Source organism: Argiope bruennichi, chromosome 10 (genome assembly GCF_947563725.1).
Source record: "Argiope bruennichi chromosome 10, qqArgBrue1.1, whole genome shotgun sequence".
NCBI classification, from domain to species: domain Eukaryota; kingdom Metazoa; phylum Arthropoda; class Arachnida; order Araneae; family Araneidae; genus Argiope; species Argiope bruennichi.
The window spans coordinates 75,822,447-75,847,197 of record NC_079160.1 but is presented as its reverse complement, the minus strand read 5'-3'; the positions used below and the strand labels follow the sequence as shown (position 1 = coordinate 75,847,197).

Here is a 24,751-nt window from a genome sequence, read left to right as displayed (position 1 = left end):
TATTTTTAATACAACGAAAGTAATATTCAGTTATTGGATTGAAAGCAATTAAACCCCTTTTTTGCGTGCTGATGGAAATTTCCATCGTAACATTTAGTGAAAAAAAAATTGTACTCAAAACAGGTGCAATGTAAATTGATTATTGCTGGCAACTTCTTTCACGACTATTGCGTAATAAGGTACGTAGCTATAAAAAAAATCAAATGTTGCAATCATTAAAGCGGGTTTGAACTTGCCATTCCGCTGTTTGTGGTAGGAGGAAACGTGGGATTTCTTGAATATTCTTTTATAACTAATCTGAGATTTATTAATAAATCTAATTTTGCTAATAAAAGCGATGATGAGTGGATAATTTTCGAAGGGAGGGACATTGAAGATTTTGTACTGAGCTTAACATGTAAATTTCATGATGGATATTTCCATCATACTTTTTTAAAAATTATTTTATAATATATATTTATAGGATTTTTTAAACATTTTTCTTTTAATCTAGAACATGAATTATATCACCCTGATTTATTTCACAAAAAAAAAAAAATCATGCAAAGAAGGGTTAAGTTATAAAAATATTTTCTTATTTAAAAGAAAATTCGCAATTAAGCAAGTTTTAACTGAACAAAAATGTTCAGAAAATAAAATTTGCAAATGGAAATTAATTTTAATGTTGCTGGAAGAATGTACAAAATGCAAACAATATTTTTTTTAATTTAAATAAATTCGATTGCATGACTTTTTTTTAAATTTTATATATAAAAAAAAGATTTCCCTGGAGGGGGAAAAGCAATAATGTACTGTAATAATCTCAAGAGGGGAAGACCCCCCCCAAAGTTGTGGAATTTTAGGCAATTGCCTATTTAACCAATTAACTGTTTTTAACGAGTAAATTCGTCATAGAAAGAGTCCGCGGTGGCCTGGTGGTAAGGTCTCGGCTTCGGAACCGGAGGGTTTCAGGTTCGTGACCCGATTCCACGGAAGAACCGTCATGTAAGGGGGTCTGTTGCACGTTAAATCTGTCATGACCAAACGTCCCCCCACTGGTGTGGTGTGGAGAGGGGGGTGCCAGCTCGGGTGTCGTCCTCGTCATCTGACCGCGGTTCAAAATGACGAGGTCCGTCCCAATATAGTCCTAGTGTTGCTTCAAACGGGACGTTAATATAACCAAACCAAACCAATCGTCATGGAAAAAGTACATTTTGCGTTATAAAGAGTTTATTCAATGACAATTATTATATTTATATAAATTTTAATTATATTTATGATAATTATTATATTTATATTATGATTATTTATTATAAATATATAATTTTTTAATAATTATATTTATATAATTATATTTCTAATTATATAATAATTGTTCAATTATATTTATAATTATTATATTTATATAATATGTTTGTGACAATTTAAATAAGTATTTTCCGAATAGGTCGAAACAGTTAACTGCTTAAATAATCTGGACTTTTTAATCCGGTCATTTGGTTACTTAACCACCATTCATTTATAGTTAAAAGTGGACACCATTTCTTTCAGTAATTATTTGCATGCATTTACACATCCGGCCAGAAAACGGTTTTTCCCCGATAACAGACGAGACGGCCTACTTGTAAACCACATGTCAGAGGAAACAAAAAGATAGCAGTATCAGTTTCGTCTTTCGGTTCACTCACTTCCTTTAGCAACGCAACGCCCGATACTCTAATCAAACCTCGGCTCTTATCAAGAGTGAATTGATTGAAAATACCTTTTTTCTTCTTTTTTTAATGTATCGTTTAGATGCAAAGCTGCTTATGGGGGAACAGCTCTCGCATTTGTTACATTTTGGAGCGTGAATTTGCATGTCTAGTGTGTAAGGCGTCCGATCTGTTTTTCTAATGCACACCGTTTTCGGATCGTTTTTCCCCCCCTGGTCTTCGAAATAACATTTGGAAAAAAGAAACATCGTGTGCATTTGCGAATGGAACTCTTGCTGTTCTAAATAAGCATCGAGATTTTACAGACGACATGTCGAACTGTATGGAATTGGATGAATTTATTTGTTTGAAAAAGAATTAGAAATTTTTTGACGGAAGAACTGAATGCTCGAAGGAATTGATTTGTTCGGAAAAAGAATCGGTACTTTTTTTTTTTATTGCATATGAATTGAATACCCTAATTCGTATTTTTTGAGAAAGAAGCGGTAGTCTATTGCATGTGTAGAATTATTGAAATACATTTATTTTCGAAAAGAATAATTAAATCAAAATTATTTACTTTATTCTCCTTCTTATTTTATTTTAGAGTTTCAGTTTTGCTTGTTTATTTAAAATTTATTTTATCGAATGAAAAATCATGGCAGATGTGAATGAAGGATTTACAGTCACTTGGAAAATAAAAAATTTCGCGTATTGTTTGCAAAAGAAACTCGAACCGCTCACCAGTCCGCTTTTCGTTGTGAACAGTTTTGGTGGAACACAGTGGATTCTCTTAGTGTATCCAAGAGGGGTTGAGGATGACAAAGAAGTCAGTTTCTATCTCCATCGAAAAAATGGAGGGCTGGATACAATATCGATTGATTATGAGCTGTCCATTATCGATGCAAATGGCACCCCCTTTAAGAATGTTGAAATCAAAAATCATTCTTTCACGGTCAATCACGGTTTCGGTCAGTCTGCAATCATTCCACGAAAAGATATTGTCGAGAAAAACAAGGATATTCTCCTACCCGAAGATACGTTAACTCTTCGTTGCCGAATGTGGTATTGTGGCATTGACCCATCTCCCAAGGGATGCACACTCAGTACTTGTATAGGAATCGACAAAGGGATTTTCAATTGGCCCATAAGAGGATTTAGTACTCTTAAAGTCGGTGAAGAGCAGACACTTTCACTAGAATCATCTTCAAAGGATTATCCGTTGATGCTTTTAAAAATGTCTTTGACAGGAGGATATCTGTGTGACCGACGTGTAAAAATCGAGATCTGTCAAACAGATTCCAAAAGACCTAGCTATGTAGTGCTGAATGTGCAGGTGTTGAGTGTTTATGGCAAAGCATTAGAAATTGCTGAGGCTGAACATTTCTTCGAAAAGAAAGACGGCTTACAAGTATGGACGTTTCCGCCATTTATTACAAAGGAAAAACTGATTGCAAAGCAGAGCATCTACCTGCCTGGAGATGTATTGACCTTAAAGTGCAACTGTGTGTTGTCTGTAGGAGTTAAGTCAGAAGAAATAAAATATGACGACCCTGTAATTATATCGGATCGCACCTCGATTGAGAGTCTACCTGACGCAAGCTCACCACTCAGCTTTATATCTGATCGTGTCTCAACTGGAAGGCTACCCAATGATACCTCGATTCTTAACACTGAACGACATATCTTCAAGACGAACCGCCGACATCGTCATCAGAATGCTCGAATGGCCTTTCCTAATCCTTCCGATTTCCCCGAAATATCACAGTCCTTCAGATCAGATCTTCAGAGTCTGTATGAAGACCAGATCCTCCCGGATTTCACCTTACGAGCTGGTGGCAAGAGTTTTCCGGTCCACAAAGCACTTCTGAGTGCCAGATCTCCGGTTTTCAGGGCCATGTTTACCAGCGACATGCGGGAACATACCGGAGAATATGCTGAAGTATCAGATTTAGATTCTGAAACAATGCATCGATTCCTGTGGTACATGTACACAGACATCACTGAAGTAAATCTCGACTGGTATGCTGTCTATTTGTTATATTTCGCTGCAGACAAGTACGAAGTTTTGTCTCTGAAGCAAAAATGTGCTGAGTTTCTGAAAGGCAGTTTTTGTCCGGGCAATATTCTTGAGATCTTGTATCTAGCAGATATGCATCAGGATGATGATCTGAAATCATGTGCGTTAGAGTTCATTTTGATGCACGATTATCTAGTTATTGGGTCAGATGAATGGAAAAAATTCGAGAGTGCTAATCCTACCCTCGCATATGAGACCATGCGAGACATTTATCAGATGAAACTGAACATACAGACAAGAACAGAAATAAAGTAAGTAATTTATATATGAGTCTCGAGAATATATGAAATGTATACATTTTATATATGAATTTATGTATTTGAGTTTATACATATATGAATGTATGAAAATATATGAAATGTATATATTTCATATATTCTTGAAAACAAGAATTTTATTATATTTCAATGTAAATTTATCAAAATGAAATTTTAGGTTTCCCGAAATAAAAAAAAATGTTTTTCATCTTTCATTTGAATGAGGAGAAATTTTCATTTTGACTGAGAGAAACCTAATATAGGCTGATAAAAAAAAATGGTATTAATTTATTTTCTTAAAAAATAAATTTGTAAAAAATTCAAATTTTATGGATAATTAAAAAAAGTTAATAGGCCAGTTACTATCAACTCATCATATTTAATTATTTAATTATCAGTTGTTGATTTATATAATTGACTTTTGATTCTAGTACACTACTTCTATACTACTGCTGCTATCAGGTTGTAAATTTGAAGAACAAAATAGATTTTAAAGATTCCATGATATTTATTTTCATTACGTATGCTCAGTTATTATAGTATTTGTAATGAACAAATTTCCGCTTAAATATTTTTGAATATAAGAAAAAAATACCTTGCAATCATTTGTCATCTGTATTTATTATATGAATGTATATATGTATGTGTGTTGGCTCTTTATAATCTAAACCATTTGACTTTGAACTATCAAACTTATCACACATATATTTTGAAAGATGAGAATGTTGATCTTTAATTTTTAATTAGAAAATTTTATTAATTAAAAAATTAAGCGAAGTTTTTAGGGTTTCGCGGTTTAACTTCCGAAAATATTATGGTAGAAACTAATTTTTACATCTTAAAATTTAAAAAAAAATTAGCTTTTTAATGCTATAAATTTAGTTGCTGTAAATTTTTTTTATCTAAATTTAATTATCTTATTTAATTATCCTTAAAAATATTTTCTAGTAGTTATTAATTTAATTAATTATTAATTAATTTATTTATAACAATATTTTCATTGCCATGAATGAAATCCAAACTATTTTCATTGTTTCACCATTTATTTAAAAGCATGCTTTTTTCCATTATTGAAATTTAAAGAAGTATTCCATTTCATACTCGTATGATTTACAACTATATAATAGTACACCATTTATTACAATATTTTCATTGCTGTGAATGAAATCCAAACTATTTTCATTGTTTCACCATTTATTTAAAAGCATGCTTTTTTCCATTATTGAAATTTAAAGAAGTATTCCATTTCATACTCGTATGATTTACAACTATATAATAGTACACCATTTATTACAATATTTTCATTGCTGTGAATGAAATCCAAACTATTTTCATTGTTTCACCATTTATTTAAAAGCATGCTTTTTTCCATTATTGAAATTTAAAGAAGTATTCCATTTCATACTCGTATGATTTACAACTATATAATAGTACACCATTTATTACAATATTTTCATTGCTGTGAATGAAATCCAAACTATTTTCATTGTTTCACCATTTATTTAAAAGCATGCTTTTTTCCATTATTGAAATTTAAAGAAGTATTCCATTTCATACTCGTATGATTTACAACTATATAATAGTACACCATTTATTACAATATTTTCATTGCTGTGAATGAAATCCAAACTATTTTCATTGTTTCACCATTTATTTAAAAGCATGCTTTTTTCCATTATTGAAATTTAAAGAAGTATTCCATTTCATACTCGTATGATTTACAACTATATAATAGTACACCATTTATTACAATATTTTCATTGCTGTGAATGAAATCCAAACTATTTTCATTGTTGCACCATTTATTTAAAAGCATGCTTTTTTCCATTATTGAAATTTAAAGAAGTATTCCATTTCATACTCGTATGATTTACAACTATATAATAGTACACCATTTATTACAATATTTTCATTGCTGTGAATGAAATCCAAACTATTTTCATTGTTTCACCATTTATTTAAAAGCATGCTTTTTTCCATTATTGAAATTTAAAGAAGTATTCCATTTCATACTCGTATGATTTACAACTATATAATAGTACACCATTTATTACAATATTTTCATTGCTGTGAATGAAATCCAAACTATTTTCATTGTTTCACCATTTATTTAAAAGCATGCTTTTTTCCATTATTGAAATTTAAAGAAGTATTCCATTTCATACTCGTATGATTTACAACTATATAATAGTACACCATTTATTACAATATTTTCATTGCTGTGAATGAAATCCAAACTATTTTCATTGTTTCACCATTTATTTAAAAGCATGCTTTTTTCCATTATTGAAATTTAAAGAAGTATTCCATTTCATACTCGTATGATTTACAACTATATAATAGTACACCATTTATTACAATATTTTCATTGCTGTGAATGAAATCCAAACTATTTTCATTGTTTCACCATTTATTTAAAAGCATGCTTTTTTCCATTATTGAAATTTAAAGAAGTATTCCATTTCATACTCGTATGATTTACAACTATATAATAGTACACCATTTATTACAATATTTTCATTGCTGTGAATGAAATCCAAACTATTTTCATTGTTTCACCATTTATTTAAAAGCATGCTTTTTTCCATTATTGAAATTTAAAGAAGTATTCCATTTCATACTCGTATGATTTACAACTATATAATAGTACACCATTTATTACAATATTTTCATTGCTGTGAATGAAATCCAAACTATTTTCATTGTTTCACCATTTATTTAAAAGCATGCTTTTTTCCATTATTGAAATTTAAAGAAGTATTCCATTTCATACTCGTATGATTTACAACTATATAATAGTACACCATTTATTACAATATTTTCATTGCTGTGAATGAAATCCAAACTATTTTCATTGTTGCACCATTTATTTAAAAGCATGCTTTTTTCCATTATTGAAATTTAAAGAAGTATTCCATTTCATACTCGTATGATTTACAACTATATAATAGTACACCATTTATTACAATATTTTCATTGCTGTGAATGAAATCCAAACTATTTTCATTGTTGCACCATTTATTTAATAGCATGCTTTTTCCATTATTGAAATTTAAAGAAGTATTCCATTTCATACTCGTATGATTTACAACTATATAATAGTACACCATTTATTACAATGTATTAGTATTATTATTACAATTATATTAGTAGGCATGATTTTTTTAAAGATATATTTTTTAGATTTTGTTGTTTTTACAATGAAATGGTGCTCACATCAGGATTCAGCAAGGGTGGAAAGATTTTAATATGCGTTAATTTATACACGCTACTGCTTTTTCCTGTGAGATAATTGGTTGTATAAAAGCATAAATAGAAAAAGTCGATAAATACACAGCACAAAATAAAATACATAGCACAATAAAAAGAATAGCTTAAGGCTTCTAAAATAATATGATGAAATAATAATCGAATCAAATATTTATTAAAATTTGAAGTTCAAAATATTTTGTTTAGGAAGCCATTAAAAGCAAATTAAATAAAATGTTTAATTTGAAAATATCGGCAACGAATGATTCCCACAAACCAAATGGTCGCCAAAGACGGTTGGTAAAAAAGAAAAAAAATCTATACACATTTTCATAAAGTTATTAAAATAAAAATTTTACCTCTTTTAAATCATTAACATTTTGGGGAGGGGAGTATTTTTCTAGGGTGTAAAGATAACATTCTTCCTTCCTAATTATTTATTTAATTAATTTAATTGTTGAAAAAAAAACAATGATCAGAACCTATTTCATCTTTTTCCAATGGACTTCGAACTTTTTTTATTCTCCGAAATGCAATCGAAAAAACATGCATTGAACAAAATTCAATTGATAAGGCTGAAAATATAGATAATCAGCATACCAGACAATGAATTAAAGATTTTTTTAAAAATTAAACACCTACTTGCATGTATATAAATCTTGTGAAATAGAAAATGTGTAATCAATACTCAAGATGCGCCATAAAGGAATAAAATTTTCCTTTTTATGATAATTATTTAATTTTAAAATTTAATTAATGATCTTAGTATAATGCGGAAATAAGTTAATGTTCTTTTTTTCAAAACCAGTGGTAATGGCCTCTTCGAAACCCTGGGGCCGTAGTGGCCTGATGGTAAGGTCTTGGCTTCGAAACCGGAAGGTTTCAAGTTCGAGACCCGATTCTACCGAAGAACTGTCGTATAAGAGGGTCTGGTGTACGCTAAATAAGTCGAGGCCACACGTCCTCCCGCTGATGTGCTGTGGAAGTTCGGAAAAGGGAGTGTCAGTTCAGGTGTCGTCCTCATCATCTGACCACAAAAATTACGAGGTCAGTCCCAAAATAACCCTAGTTTTGCTTTAAAACAAGACGTTAATATAACTAAACTAAACTCATCTAAACCCTTTTGCATACTGTGGAATAAAAGTATTATTTTCTTTTCCACCCTCGCATGAAAATTTTGGATCTTCGGTACCACCGTGAACACAAGTACTCATGCGTGTTTTTTTTTATTTGCTTTCAGATATCCGCATATTATATTTATATGCTTTATAGACAGTAAAGAAAACCGGAACTGGTGTATTGGTAAATAAATGCCATTGGCAAACAACTGCTACGAAACAGCTTATTAGCGTGTAATCATTGGTTATTAACGTCGGAATGTGGTAAATACAAGTACTAACAGATCAAATATGCATTTTGGAAATTTTCTTTCTAACCGACCGGAACCAAAAATTTGGTATAATACAATTGTAGTTACTAAATCATATACCAAATTTTATTTATATAAACCATTGCATTTTTGGGCTATCACGTTTACTTGTATGTGAGATATATAGATCCACAGGAGATAAACTCTTTTGTGGATTTGCTCCAAATCTGGTGCGAATATATGTTTTAGAAGTTAAACCAGTGTACCAAATTTCATCTGTCTAGCACTTTAAATTTTGTAGTTAACATATTCGCTTATACTTGGACAGCTGGATATCCACACTTTCCCTGAATGAATTTCGTTTAGAGGAAGTCTTTCGGTCAGAAATACAAATTTGGTGTAATGACCGTATACCAAATTTCATCCATCTAAACAAAGTGATTTTAAGTTGCTGTGCTCACAAAGAGGAAGATATACAGGGAGCTCTAAAATGTAAAGATCTGTCAAAATTTGGAGTTCAAATATTTTGACGATAAAGATTTTGGCAAAGAAGTTTTTACTTTTTTCTTTGAATAAGAAAAAGCAAAAACTTCAAAACGGTTATTTCCAAATGAATTTTGCATTAACAACATTAAGTTTGTAATAATCAAACATGCTTATTAAAATTTGAGTAATGCATATTTCCATTTATAAATGATTTTTAATTATTCTTTTGACAGACTTATAAATGGTAATTTACTGCATTGAAAAATAACTTACAAATCTACTACTCATAAAAGTGCATGTATACAGATCTTAGTACTCTATAGGGCACAGCATTTGGTTTATAGATAAAAAATTTAGTACGAATGTATTAACCCTTAACTGACGAAGTGAAAATTTTAGGACTTAACTTGGGAGGTGCGGTCTACGAGACCGCATTTCATTTACACTCAAATTATATTTTCTAATGAATATATTAGTATGAAAAACTGCCAATATATTTTGCAGATATTTTTCTTGATATATAGATATGTTTTAGAAATTTTTCAAAATATATTATCATTAAAAGTAAATGTGTTGGAACATACATTTTCTTCTCAAATTACAGGTTACAATAAATAATATTCTTGAAAAAACATATTACTTTTTATTTTTTATATCATATTTATTTTTACAGTATATGAAGATATTTAAAAGACAATATAATGTAAAATTCAACAATTATATGAAAAAAAAAAAAAAGACTATGGATAAAATTGGCCCTTTTTTTTTATCGGTTTGTGTGACTTTCATAGCACGGTTTTCTAGGGCATTTTAAACATACAGGTTAAGAACTAGTATAAAAATCAACCTATAAATTCTGTATATATATCTCTTGGTATATTAATATATTTTATAAATTTTTCAGAATACATTATCACTAGAAAAATTAATTATGTTTGAACATACATATCAAAATCAGTTTCATCGAAATCTCTTCTGTACAATTATCCTTATCACTAAAATCACTTTCTGCTTCATTTAAAAGTGTCTGGAGCACTGCTTCATAATAGGATCAGTAAAATGGATGATATTTCGGGGCCCAAGTTTTAGCGCCATCTGCTAAGCCTTGTTTATCACTGGGACACTAACAGGGAGATGCGATCTTAGAGACCGCGCTCAAAGAATTAACTGAATTATTTTAAAAAGCATTCAATGAAATCGGTTGAAAAAGTGCACGTGTATTGAAGGTCACAAAACAGGAAGCTACGGGGTCAATCCATTCTATTGAGATAAAAAATAGAATAAGGGGGATCGCAAGTGGTCTCACAGACCGCACGTCCCCAGTTAAGGGTTAAAAAGGTAGAAATGTCCTAAAGCGATTTTTTAAAATTTTAACTAGAATTTCAATTAATTAAAAATTAAGATTCAGCGCTTTGCCCGCTGTAATTCCAGAAAATATTATTGCACAAAACTGACTTTTAAATCCTATTTAAAATTTTAAAAAATGTCTTTTTAATATCATTTTAACTGCCGCGCAAATTTTTCCATGCATTCTTGCATTTTTTAAAAAAATTTCTGCATAATTTTTTTCAGTGGATTTCATTATTGAGTTGAAATTCAAGTTGCCTTCATTGTTTCATCAAATATTTGACCGCTTGAGCTTTCCCCCCTTTTAAACATAAAGGAAAACTATTTTGTTTAATATTTATGCTGTTTGTAAAAGGAAAATACGAATATGAAGTTACAGTATACTGCAAAACTCAAAAGATTATATGCATTTTAATAGCATCATTACATCATGGAACTTGATTCCTTTTGGATAGTTCATACACATTATGGGCAGAACAGGTGTAAGGTTAATAAAATAATATAATTTTAACATCTGTCACAATTGGATGCTTAAAAATATGATGCTAGTTTTTTTAGGAGGGGGGGGGGGAGGAAACATGAACATGAAATTATACATAAGTGATTTAAATTAAAGTAAATAAAATCGATATTCCTGGCGAATTAGCTGGTCGGCAAGAGTGGCTAGAATACAAATAGAATATAGTAATTCTCATCAAAAGTAGGTATTGAGTGCATTAAACATGCGTATATAAAAAGCAATTTATATAATTTCATGGACATCTTCTTATGGTTCGAAGACATATAAAAACATGTATGACGTCATTTAAAGGTGATGCGGTTGTTCATAGCCTTGTATGAAATATCTACTTGATTTCTTTCTGACTGTATAATTGAATTTATTAAGACAAGTTTGAAATGTTGACATTTTACAGTTTTTAAACATTGAACTTTATTTAAATATAGCATATTCTATATTATTCGTTCTATTAATTCCAAACGTTGTTAATAAAGCTCCAATCACAAGTTATATATGTTTTTATAATGTTTATTTTTTATATATGCTCCCCACCCCCTCCTGAGGGCGATTTTTTTTCGAAATTTTAATTAGAATACTGTGAAATATTTGTAATTTTAAATAGAAACTTAATTAGAAGTTTTAAATAACATTATTTAAAAATTAAGCGAAATTTTGATATCGTTTTTGAAGACAGTTTTCGAAAATTTTATTCTACAAAAATGATTTTTGCATAATCTCAACATTCAAAACGCTATCGTTTTAATGGTACATATTAAATCGTATGATTCTTTTTCGAATTTTGACAAATTTTTAAAAATATTTTTACGTATGATTTGCAGCCTATTTTTTCACCGTCGAAAACAATGAACAATATAATTTAATCTATTATTTCATTGTTCCATTAATCCCTTTTATCTGCTAGTAAAATATAACACCTGTGTAAAACCTGTGTATGCGATTTTTTTTAACTTGGTGAAGTTTATTATTATTACAAAAAAAAGAGATTATTTTTATAAATTAATTAGTTAATTCTATGATTTTAACAAATCTCTTTTTGTTGCAATAAAATGCAATTTATTTTCTTTGGATCATCAGTTTGCTAAAGAAAAAGATTAACGTGTAAAAAATTATTCTCAGTTTTTATACACTGATTTAAACACGATTTTTTTTAACTTTGTTAATTTTATTAAAAAATAACGACAATGATAATGATAAAAATAATAAAAAATAACGATATTTTACCAAATTAATTAGTTAATTCTTTAATTTCGACAAAAAAAATTTATATAATTTGTGATATTTTTATTTTTTGTTGTAATAAAAATATAATTTATTTTCTCTGTATCATAAATTTTTTCATCCGTTTAAAGATTTTAAAACTTGAATCTTATGTTAATATATTTTTGTATACTTATTTTTGAATTGAATGAAAAGCATTTTCGTCAAGTTCTTTTCTTATTACTTTTAATATATTAACTTTTTAACTACGCTGTTATTCCCACGTTTTTTTTCCCGCTTCAACAATATCTTCTCTAACAATTATGTTATTCATTGACATGCTATAATTAGTTTATATATATGTTTCGTAATTAGCTAAAAAAAGTATAATTTTTATAATAGTTATTACAAAATAAAAACAAACGATAAGCATAAGATTGTACAATCTTCTTGGAAACATCAAACGTAATATATTTTTAAACAGCTGAATGGAAATTACTACATATTAAAAGTAAACATTATTTATTTAGTTCAAATGTTAATACATTTCCTCTTTATTTTTGTATTTCCAAATTCATTTATTGCTCTATTCCTAACAATCAATGCTTTCAGCTTACCAAAAATTAAATAAACTAAAAATATTTAAGTGATTGATGTCAATCAATTAATATTAATAATACGATGCACGAACTAATAGGTCTCTGAAGATAACCGCTTCTTATTCACATTTTATCGGTAGAATATAGATCTAGGCTTACCTTTTTTATCCCCTAATATTTTAGTTTGAAAATATGATCTGTAAGAAATGAAGGGAAAAAATTTCTATTGCTTACCAACCGATTCTAAAACCCTCCACTCTTTTGCATATACGTTAGGATAGGTTTCATTCGTCAAAATAGGGTTGAAAGGAAAGATGAAAGGAGGAGATGTTTACATTTAATAAGTAAACTCGAATTACTCGCGACTAAATTAAAATAATATAATACGATCAGAAAAGACACAATACTCTCATAAACGTGAGATAAAAACGAGCTCATCTTTCCGCGTCTCTCTCCTTAATGAGGTAGAATCGACGAAAAGTGATAGCTTGAGGATACTTAAACGAACAGTATTCTTGAATTTTATAATGCTCAGAATTCAGGAAAAATTGACCACTTCCGATTGACTTCATTACAATACACGGAAGCATGGAGTTCAGTTCAGATCAGTTATATTAACGTCCCGTTTGAAGCAACACTACGGCTATTTTCGGACGGACCACGTAATTTTGAACCTTGGTCAGATGACGAGGACGACACCTGAGCTGTCACCCCCTCCTCTCCAGACCACACCAGCGGGAGGACGTTTGAGCAGGACGAATTTAACGTGCAACAGACCCCCTTACACGACGGTTCTTCGGTATAATCGGGACAAGAACCTGAAACCCTCCGGTACCGAAGCCTATACCTTACCACCAGACCACCGCGGCCCCACAAAAGCATGGAATACACTGAATAATAAGTAAAGTAATGAAAAAATTTATTTTAGAATTAAAAAGTAACGAATGCAAACGGATAAAAAAAATATTTTTACTTACTCATAAAACGCACACGTACAATCAGTGTGAAATTTTCTTATTGTATTTTATATTATTTCTGAAAGTATTTCAAATATAATCGTTTTTGCATTTATTCTAGATTGTTCATATGCAGTGGTAGATATCTAAGAAAGCAGCTTCTATGAACTCTGAGATATCAGGATATATTAAAACTTTGTCAAGTATAATTTGTAAATATGTGGATCACTTGAAAAGATAAATCATAATAGATAAAAACATATGTATTTTCACAAAGTTACAAAAATAGAAAAACTAAATGAATACAGATTTAGCATCTATAGTGTAGATTCATATCAAAATTTTGAACCAAAGATAATTTATTATGCACATTAATATAACTTAAACAGCGGAAATGGTCTCCGCGAAAGTTTCTCGTATACTCTCCAATTATCTAAATGCATAAAATTATGGACCTTGCTTAAGACTGAGATGGCATTAGCGAATAACAATTAAGAAATAAAAATATTTGACGTGGATCTACCATTTTTATTAAATCCATTGTACGGATATGTTGGACACCTTTACGCCGAGCGAGGGAAATCAAATTTTAACACAGAGTTACAGTTATAGTCACAAGATAACATAGTGTCTATCTTATCTAGATATTAATTTAAGTCATTCCTTTCATAAGTCATTGCGGTTAAATACATGCGAAAGTACGGACCGACTGAAGGGCAATACTTGGACAGATGTGGTTCGAAATTTGATAAGAACCTATATTTTAGATGCCAAACGTGCCGTACCAAATTTTATCTAACTAGCTCTTTGCGTTTTGGAGTTATTGGCTACATTTGTAATCGAACCTAGACCAATATTATTGTGAATAAATTACGTTTAAAATTTGATAAAAATCAGAAAAATTCGTCTAATTCAAAGTATTTTTAAGTTATCGTATTTACAGACGGACAGACATAATGCCAAAAATGCGTTTTCTGAATTCAGGGAGATATGAAACGTTTAGATTTGTTAAAATATCAAGTTCGAATCATTTACGATTACTATACTGCCTTTATTCGCACTTTATACACAGATAATTAATCTAATTAGTTGATCCCCTTCTTTGCTATCTCTTAATTATAGTAGAAAAGTAATAAACTAATTAAGAAGAGGGTTCGGTAAAATTAGATAGTAGGTGTGACCCACTGGTGAGTCACACTGCAGTCAATGTGTTAGAGGTTCCTCATAATATGCACTGCTTAGAGCGGCAAAATACCGTTTCCGCTACAGCCATTTCTACCTTGATTTACAGATTTAAGGTATTGACCATCACTTTTCTGTACCGATTTCCAATGGTTAACTTTTGATCCTGATGCAGCCTTATATTTTCTTATTCCAGTTCGTAAAAAGAGCTTGTGCCTTTTATTTCGTAGTTAGTTCAAAGTTCTTCCTGTCTCTATATTTTTTCGTTCACGAAAAATACAAGAGAAAATATTGTAATCATCGAAAAATTTGAACAAGAGATTTTAACGAATTTCTGCGCTTATGACTTCCCTACATTTAAAACAAAAGACTTAATGTCTGTTGCTTTATGAACATAACTCAAAAACGCTTATGGCCGGGATAAGGCGTTGGATTTGCGTCCCTTGGGTTGCGAGTTCGAACCCAGCTGGCCTAAGACTCACCGTGTGTGGTGGTGGCTGGCGCACATATAAATCTGTCGTGATCACAAAGTCCTCCATGTCGAGAGTAATACCACTGGAGGTACTGGATCAGGGTTTCTCTGATTCAGGTCTAAATTACGATCTGTGGATGAGTGAATGAAATGCATGAATGAAGTTCGCCCGTAAAAAGGGATGTGACGTGTGTGTAGCTAAGTCATACTTTTGGCCTAGATGGCGCAACTGAAAAAACAAGAGACGCATCCTTGGCTTAAAATCATTGACTTCTAAAGACTGTGGGCTTGTCTATGACAAGTGCCTTTAGATACAACAACAACGCTTTTTGCCTGACGGATGAAATTTTGTATGTTGCTTTTGCATCAAAGTTATATTTTTGCTATCAAATTTTGAATGAAATTCATCCACAAGAAGTCTGTCTATCGTACCGATGGACACGATGACGACAAAACATAAGGAACTAGCTGGTTACAGATTTAGCATCTATAGTGTAGATTCGCAACAAATTTTGAATCAAATCTAAAAAGGGATTGACCTTCAATTGATCTGTATATTCCTATGCATATAAACCCAAAAATTCAAGCATGCTCCATGGATAAATGAAATCTGGTACACTGTTTCAGCATTGAAAGTATAAGTGCTTATTGAATTTTGAATGAAATTCGTCAAAAGGCTGGCTATCTCTCGATCTATATATTTTCATTTAAGTAAGCTTGATTTCTCGAAAATGCACCAACTGAGGTAAATGATATTTGTTACATTTTCTTGCTGCTAAAATTGTAGTTGTGTTTTAAACTTTGAGAAAGCCCTTATGGGTTATATATTACCCTTAAACAAAACCTTTATGAGTAGGACTACAAATAAAAATCTGAGCACTCCTGGGGATTCACGACTCGATTTGGGTTCGAATTCCGCAATTTATCTACCTATTAGGTATTCCTCATCATGAATACCTGATAGGTAGGAATTCCTCAGATACTCAACAGTTATATTTGGGGTTTTAAAATTATCCGTGGCGGAATTCCAACTAAGCAGATTATACCTCTGGTTCGATAAGGCCCAGTTGAGTCGATTAAAAAAATGCTATTAACTTAGTTGCAAAATAAGGAAATTTTTTAAAAATAAAAATAATCTGTAATTTATAAAATAGTAGATCCACAAAGTATTTACAATGAATTATTAAAATCCTCATTAAATAAATTAGTGTATACTTAATTACTTATTTTCCTTTATTTTTCACGCCTACTTAGTTTATCCAAAGGCGTAAAACTGGTTCGAGTTACTGAGCAAAAACATATATATATATATATATATATATATATATATATATATATATATATATATATATATATATATATATATATATATATATATATATATATATATATATATATATATATATATATATATGTAAGGATATTTTAGCTCTAATTTCAATTTAATTAATTTTCAGGATTATATCTTAATTTAGCCCATAGTTACTTTATTCTAAAATATTCTCTTATTTCGTGATCCAATTCCACTGTTTCTACTTAATTAATTCAAGAGAAGCTTTGTTAAATTGCTGAATCAGCTAAAAGCCTCACTTTCCCACACTTCGCGTGAAGAGACAAAATATCGCTGATCAGGCAAATTCTTTTTTAAATCTCCCTGTGTTTCCCCTGCCTTGTCCACGCTTGTAACGAAAATCCCTATCGAAATCTCGTAATATATTAGTACTATGAAGAAATGTTTTCCCTATCTAAATCATAGGTTATATAAGACCAGGGATAAAATGTCCAAGAGCTTTTTCCTCATTCCTTTTCTGTGTGCTCATCGCTTGTACATATGCCTGCTTCTTCAAAATGAAATAAAACGACGTCACGAAATTAAAAGTATCTTCATTGTCTTTAAACTGCCTTCTGCTTCACATAAAATAATACTTATATATATATATATATATATATATATATATATATATATATATATATATATATATATATATATATATATATATATATATATATATATATATATATATATATATATATATATATATATATAATATAATGAAGAAGGAATATAAGCATAAAAAGAACAAAAGTAGTGAGCATAATATATGTTAAAGAATAAACGATAAATAAAAAAGAATAATAATAAGGAATATAAGAAAAATATTAAAAGAATGTAAAACGTTTTTGCATGATGTAAAAAAAACGAATAGATAAAGTATAATATAAAACAAATATATAAATAATAAAAAATAACAAATTAACACAACATAAAACAAAACAAGATATGCTACTTATATAACATAACATAGAAACTTGTTATATACAACGAAGAAGCAAAATGTAGTAAGTAATTCACATGAAATAGAAACAAGAAAAAATTAAGAACGTATAATGATAATATTAAAAAAAAGAATTCTGTTAAATAATTTAGAGAAAAGAGGAACAAAAAAAATTGATACATGTTATCCAAAGTAAAAAAAAAAAAAGTTTCGCGTAAAATAAAATTCTGGAAAAGTAACAAAAAATATAAAAATAAAGATTATGGATATTAACACTTTATTTGCCGAATTATTTTATCGCCAATTTTTCAAATTTATTTTTGAACCATAGTTAAGTTTTCGTACAGAATAAACCCAAGAAGGAGGAAAAACTTTTTTACTTATTTAAAAAAAATGTAATTCATAATTAAAGATTTTTTAATGTCATTTTTAGTTGATATCTACTCCTTTCTGTTTTAAAATACATCCTTCGTGTTCTTTCAAATACTGTTTGGAAAAATAGTCATAGTGTGAAGATACCAGCTGGATTTAAATGGTCCTTTAAAGTACAGTCAGTAAATAAAGGGTAAGTGCTTGGATTATTAAGATAATCTATTGCATATATAATGAATGATTCTGAACATCTCCCCAACTTTAAAAATATCATTTTTATCAAAGAGTTATTTTCGAACTATTTGTTTAAAAAATATTTCAAGGTTCATTTAGATGAAATGTTTCCACTAGACAATGTGATCTATGTTTTCTATTTCTCCATGTATGGTGAATCGAGAACTCCATATCTCCTATATGGTGAATCGAGAATTTCAGAGAATTTCAGATAATAAAAATATGAATGTACCATGCCCTGCCAGGCTGTATATAAAAAATGTTACATCCGCATACTCAATGAATCATTTATTCCGCCTTCCCGATTCTGAGCCATCATTTATCCAACATTCTTCACAATTTTTCTTTTAATTTTGAATAAGAATAGGGAGCCGATATGTCTATTTCTTCTTCTGTAATAATCACTATTTTAGTGCAATGGTTCTTGAGTTCATCATCTAGGCAATGACCATCAGTCACTCAGTGAAACAAATGTTTCATATATAAAAATTGGACCTTAGTAGAACTTTAGAACCTTCAATAGACGACTGACTATCGATAAGAATATCAATTTTAGAATTATTTTCCATGACCCCATCCACAGCATAGTTAAATGTTTCTAACTCGACCTGAAAAACTAAGAAGAAATTATTTAAAATAATTTTACTGAAAATTTGATATTACCTTTAAAGTATTTATGTATTAAAAATTAAATGTATTAATTGAAAATCAACTTCATTAATTTGAACTTATTAATTAAAGGTGTAATTATTGAGAAGGTTATTATTATTAAAGTAATAATTACGTATTTATAATATGTTAAAAAATTAATAACTCATCTAAAGTGATGGTATATATAGTTATATTGTACCCATTTGATAGATCATTAAAAAAATTTTTTAAATACTGTATTTATTTGAGGCTTATTTTCCTCTTATAATCTATCATAATTTTTGAAATCAGTAATTAATCTTCAGGATTAATTTTTCAAGAATTTTATTGCTTCAATAATTTTTTTCATTATAGGCATTAAAAAAATAAATTAAAACATTTTCACAAAGATACAAAGATAAAAATTAAACTAAAATACATTATTAGCATGTTGATGAAATTAAAAATGTTTCGAACTATGAAATTAATCAATTATTAAAAAATAAATAAAGAAAGAAAAGACTGCTGTCTGAGATCGCAAAACGTCTAAGCGGTTCCCTGCATGTTAACTTGTTTCAAGGACTAAAGAAAGTTCAAAATGTCTTAACAGAAAATGTGACAATCGAACGCCACATATTATGCATATAAAAATGAAATTTTGTTTCCTCAAAATTAGGGGATCTCCTTTTTCTACAAAAGATTCCTCTTTCTTCAAAAGAAGGTCATTCCTCTTCCTGGAATAGAAAAGAATTCTTTCTTTTATAGTTGAAAATGGTAATAAGGGCAGTTCCTTCTTTCACCTAATACTGACCAGCCAAATGCAAACTGAATGATTTTTGGTTCATACGTTTCTAATTGTTATTACTGAACTTATTGTGTTTTTAGTAACGTAACTATATTTATCGATTTTTAGAAATTTTAGATCCTATTAATTAATTTGGAAACTAAGAAGTGTCAAAAGATAGAAAATAACAAAATAAAAAAGTGCCTGCCGAACATACTTTTATAATGTAATAAAAAATATTTTTGATATAAGAAATTATGAACAAAAACAAAAATGAAAACAAAAAATTATCAAGTTGCCGAAAAATAAAGTAAGGAAACTCTACCTCTTCGAAAATTAGAAGGAAAAAAAATCCTTAAATATTTTTTAAAAATAAAATGTATATGAATATATGTAACTTTCATTTTATTAAGCGTATTTATATCAGTGTTTCATGCTTTCACGATTTTTGATTTGATCCCCGTATCTTTGATAAAATAAAAGTTATTTTCTACTTCATGGTGCATTAATTAAAATGCATTAAAATATAGAAAATAATTTTTTATAGGATGAAAAACCTTGATTTTGATGTTTTAAAATTTTTTAATTCAATTTTATATTTATATTCTTACTTTATTCTATCGCTAATTTTCTTTTTATTTATTCACTGAGCCGTCTTTGGCAACCAACCGGTTCACCCGAAAAACTTCCCTTATTCTTATTACTTTATTGTTATTTTTAAAATGTATCGCATTTTTTGTAAAAAAAAAAAAAATCATTTCCTTATTGATAAGATTGAAAAATATGGATTTAATAGAACAAGTCTAATACAAATTATTATGATTTAAAAAAAAAAAAAAATGCATCCATTGCGAATCAGAAACGGCAATAAAAATCTTATTTCTATGTTAGTATCCAAAGGAAGAAATTATTATATTTTGATTTTAATATTTACAAAAGCACTTGATTGAATGGTATTTTGAAACAATGAATTAGTTTGATTTTCATCATATCAATATAATCATCGTTACTGAATGTGCGTCGAAATAAATTTAAAAATTTATTAAAATTAGCGAAAAAAAGTTGTGCGGAAACAAAAATGGTATCACTAAAAAAATAATTTTTCATATTTTAAGATGTTTTAAACACCTTTTTTTATAAAGTAATATTTTCAGAATATTTATCAGTAAAAACACCAAAAACTTTCAAATTTATATTTTTAATTATGACCTTCGTTTTGTGATGAGAAGCATATACCGAAAGCGTATACCGAATTTCAACAAGATCTGCCAAAAATTTTCGAATTGTACAAAAATATATAAAAAACATTAATTCTTGTGCATGGATTTACATATTTAAATTTTATGAAGATTATTTCCTAATCTCTGAATCTAGCGATTTAACTCAAATAAGCTATTTCTAACAGATATTTCTTAATTGCTAACAGATTAATAATTATTAACAGATATTTCTTAATTGTTAACAGATTAATAATTATTAAAAGATATTTCTTAATTGTTAACAGATTAATAATTATTAATAGATATTTCTTAATTGCTAACAGATTAATAATTATTAACAGATATTTCTTAATTGTTAACAGATTAATAATTATTAACAGATATTTCTTAATTGTTAACAGAGTAATAATTATTAACAGATATTTCTTAATTGTTAACAGATTAATAATTATTAACAGATATTTCTTAATTGTTAACAGATTAATAATTATTAACAGATATTTCTTAATTGTTAACAGATTAATAATTATTAACAGATATTTCTTAATTGCTAACAGATTAATAATTATTAACAGATATTTCTGAATTGTTAACAGAGTAATAATTATTAACAGATATTTCTTAATTGTTAACAGATTAATAATTATTAACAGATATTTCTTAATTGTTAACAGATTAATAATTATTAACAGATATTTCTTAATTGTTAACAGATTAATAATTATTAACAGATATTTCTTAATTGTTAACAGATTAATAATTATTAACAGATATTTCTTATTTGCTAACAGATTAATAATTATTAACAGATATTTCTTAATTGCTAACAGATTAATAATTATTAACAGATATTTCTGAATTGTTAACAGAGTAATAATTATTAACATATATTTATTATTTGCTAACAGATTAATAATTATTAACAGATATTTCTTAATTGCTAACAGATTAATAATTATTAACAGATATTTCTGAATTGTTAACAGATTAATAATTATTAACAGATATTTCTTAATTGTTAACAGATTAATAATTATTAACAGATATTTCTTAATTGTTTTTCAGGTATGCTGCCTCCTAAAAGGGCGAGAAAAAAATAAAGAATACCATGTTTGATTTTTTTTTATTGATTCTTGATTGATTGTCAAACAATGTTACATTTCTTTTTTCAGCATTTCTACTCAAAGAATCATATTTGTTTCATTCATTGTATTTTGAAGAAAAAGTGCTGAAATCAAGAGACATAATGTTGAAAAGGAAAACAAATGGGAATCAGTTCTGAGTTTTAAAAATATATCAATTGGAATGATGAATAATGATATTCCATTTTTGTATTTTTAAAAACTTGATCTCTTTAAATATGATTTATAAAGCTTGCTAAATCTCTAAATATTTCTTATGCGAAGAGAAAATACGGGCATTTAAAATTTTTAATTCAGCGAAAAATAGGAGAACTTGAAATTTGCTTTGACGTATCCCACACATGTTCAATCAATCGAGATAACTAGAAAATCCACTCGAGTGGTATCTTTCATAATTCGTCGAATTTTAATCTCTTGGATGAGTAATAATTCAGTCTTTAAAAGTATGAGTGTTTTTTATTATAAATAATATTTGAGGCATGTAATTCCTATTTGATGGAAATCCGTTTTTTTCCTTTACTTCCATCAAAATAAAAATTTGAAAAAAAAAAAAAAATCGGAATTCTGAAGATTGGCCTTATAGGTGGGCATGTAACAAATCACCATTAAGATAACGTTTTTGAATTGAAAATCGATGTGGTTCCGATTTATTTTTGAGCATTATACTTCCTCTAGAAGTTTGAACATTCTGTAACAGAACGTTATAGAAAGTTTTCTTTTATGAGCAGCTTTTTTCATAACATTTCAGCAAAAAATGTGCCGTTTGAATGTATTTATTATATACGTTTTTGTTAAAATGGTGCTCAATGCAGTATTCTAAAATGAAAATTATACTAATAATTTATTTGATAATAGAAACGATTGGAGATTAGTCTTTAAATATATGATCATATTTCATTTGAAAAAAATATTCACAATTTCTATTTTATCTCCATGTAACACATTGTTTCTTATGTGCATATATATTTGTTCCATACTAATGTGTTGCAAATGCTTTAGCTTTAAATGATGTTATTTACTGCTATTTCCTGATATCACTGAAATATCTTTTAAGAGTCATTACCTTTAAAAATGTTAGATTTCATTATCATTTTGTTTTTAATTTACAAAAATAGTAAGTATCATAATTAACAATTTTGAAAATTTAAAATCTTAAATTTAAATCTTAGTCTTTCTTCATATGGGCTATTTATTTACTTATAGAAATAAGCTATTTCTTATATTGACGCCCCTTTAATCATTTTAAAGTACTTAATCATATTGTAAATGTGATTATATGTAGCTGCATTCTATTTTGATATGTATGCTCTATTTTTTTAAGTATTTTTTTATATTTTAGGAAACGTTTTAGGAAAGAATTATCTACTCTAATCATGGCTCAATCACTGATTTCCAAATCTTTAAAGACATGTATGTCTTTCAATTGGAAAAATGCTTTAAGTGGTATAAAAAATTATATTTTATAAGTTATTTCAGTCAACATATGTGTTGCTGAAAAAATCACAGAATCTAAATTTTAATTCAGTCTCCTGGTTCTACTAATTATATTTAATAAAATATTCTGAAGCATTTTAATTTAAAAGTTCTTTACTTCAGCGTTGCAAAACATTGAATTTCAAAATTTCAGAATACCATCTACCAATTTGGGGAAGCGCATTGCCTTTATTGGCAGACCCTGAAGAAAGTAATTGGAATGATCTGAAAAAGTGATATTTAAAGCTTTATAAATCAGTTAGTTTTAGTCATAAAACTCTTGTTTATCCAAAAAATTAATGTATAAATTATTTTAATAATACTAGTCACCAATAATTATTTTATTAAATACTAGTCACCAATGACGACCAGCTGGTTTCCCTGGATTAATATTGCTAAAATTTTCAATTAAATATTTTATCTAGCTTGTTCTTGATGTTTCCTGAACGAAGTATTTTTAAATTTAAAAGTGAATAAACATCTAACAACTATTATTTAAAAATTCTTGCACCATTTCGCTTCTTAAACAATGTATCTCAATGTATTACTGAATTGGAGAAAAGGATAAGGTTTAAGCTCCAATTAAGTGATAGGAAAAAATAATATAATTTTATACGTCTAATTACATAACATTAAATAGCAGCAATGTTTAAAAATGAATGCACTTTAAAAAATATTCCATCACTTCTTATTTGCTTGAAATTAAACATTTATTATAGATGCAACAAATTTCAAAAAGTGCATTTAAAATAAGCTTTAAATAGAAACCTACTCATTATGGAATAAATAAGCCATAACTTCCTACTTTCATCATCAAAAAAGAAACAAACAATGTTTAGTATCTACAATGTGCGAGTTTCTCTTTATCAAAGAAATACGCTTAAAACATTTTTTTTAATTTATTAAAAATAGGGCAAAAATAATATGGAAAAAAATGATATAGTTGAAAAAAAATATTTTAAATTTTAAGATTATGCAAAAATTATTTTTGTATTGTAAAATTTTCAATGTTATAGAGGGGAAAAGACAAAATTTTGCTTAGTGAAATTTCCAATTAAAATTTCAAATGAATTAAAATTCCAATAAATTTAAAAATAAATTAAAATTTCAATAAATTTAAAAATAAATTAAAATTCCAATAAAATTTCAAATTAATTAAAATATTAAAAAACACTCTCTGCAAAGTGCACATTCCCACCCTCTAAAATATATATGTGCAAAATTTGGTAGTTCTAG

General features: G+C 28.2%; 1 protein-coding gene across 2 annotated transcripts; it reads left to right on the top strand.

Moving 5' to 3' along the window:
• The first annotated feature begins 1,694 nt into the window (after window positions 1-1,694).
• Window positions 1,695-23,090, top strand: LOC129989492 (speckle-type POZ protein-like). 2 transcript variants are annotated; one of them, XR_008785778.1, is made up of 3 exons: window positions 1,695-4,001; window positions 8,065-8,303; window positions 21,966-23,090. XR_008785778.1 is itself a non-coding variant. In XM_056098064.1 (2 exons), the coding sequence occupies exons 1-2, from the start codon at window positions 2,329-2,331 to the stop codon at window positions 21,979-21,981; spliced, it is 1,689 nt and encodes a 562-aa protein (XP_055954039.1). In that variant the 5' UTR covers window positions 1,695-2,328; the 3' UTR covers window positions 21,982-23,090. The 2 variants fall into 2 exon arrangements, 1 of the variants encoding a protein (XP_055954039.1); XM_056098064.1 differs by lacking the exon at window positions 8,065-8,303.
• Window positions 23,091-24,751: the final 1,661 nt, after the last annotated feature.

What these genes read in the sequence shown, in the direction of transcription:
- LOC129989492 (XM_056098064.1), top strand. Translation starts at nt 2,329, where the DNA reads ATGGCAGATGTGAATGAAGGATTTACAGTCACTTGGAAAATAAAAAAT.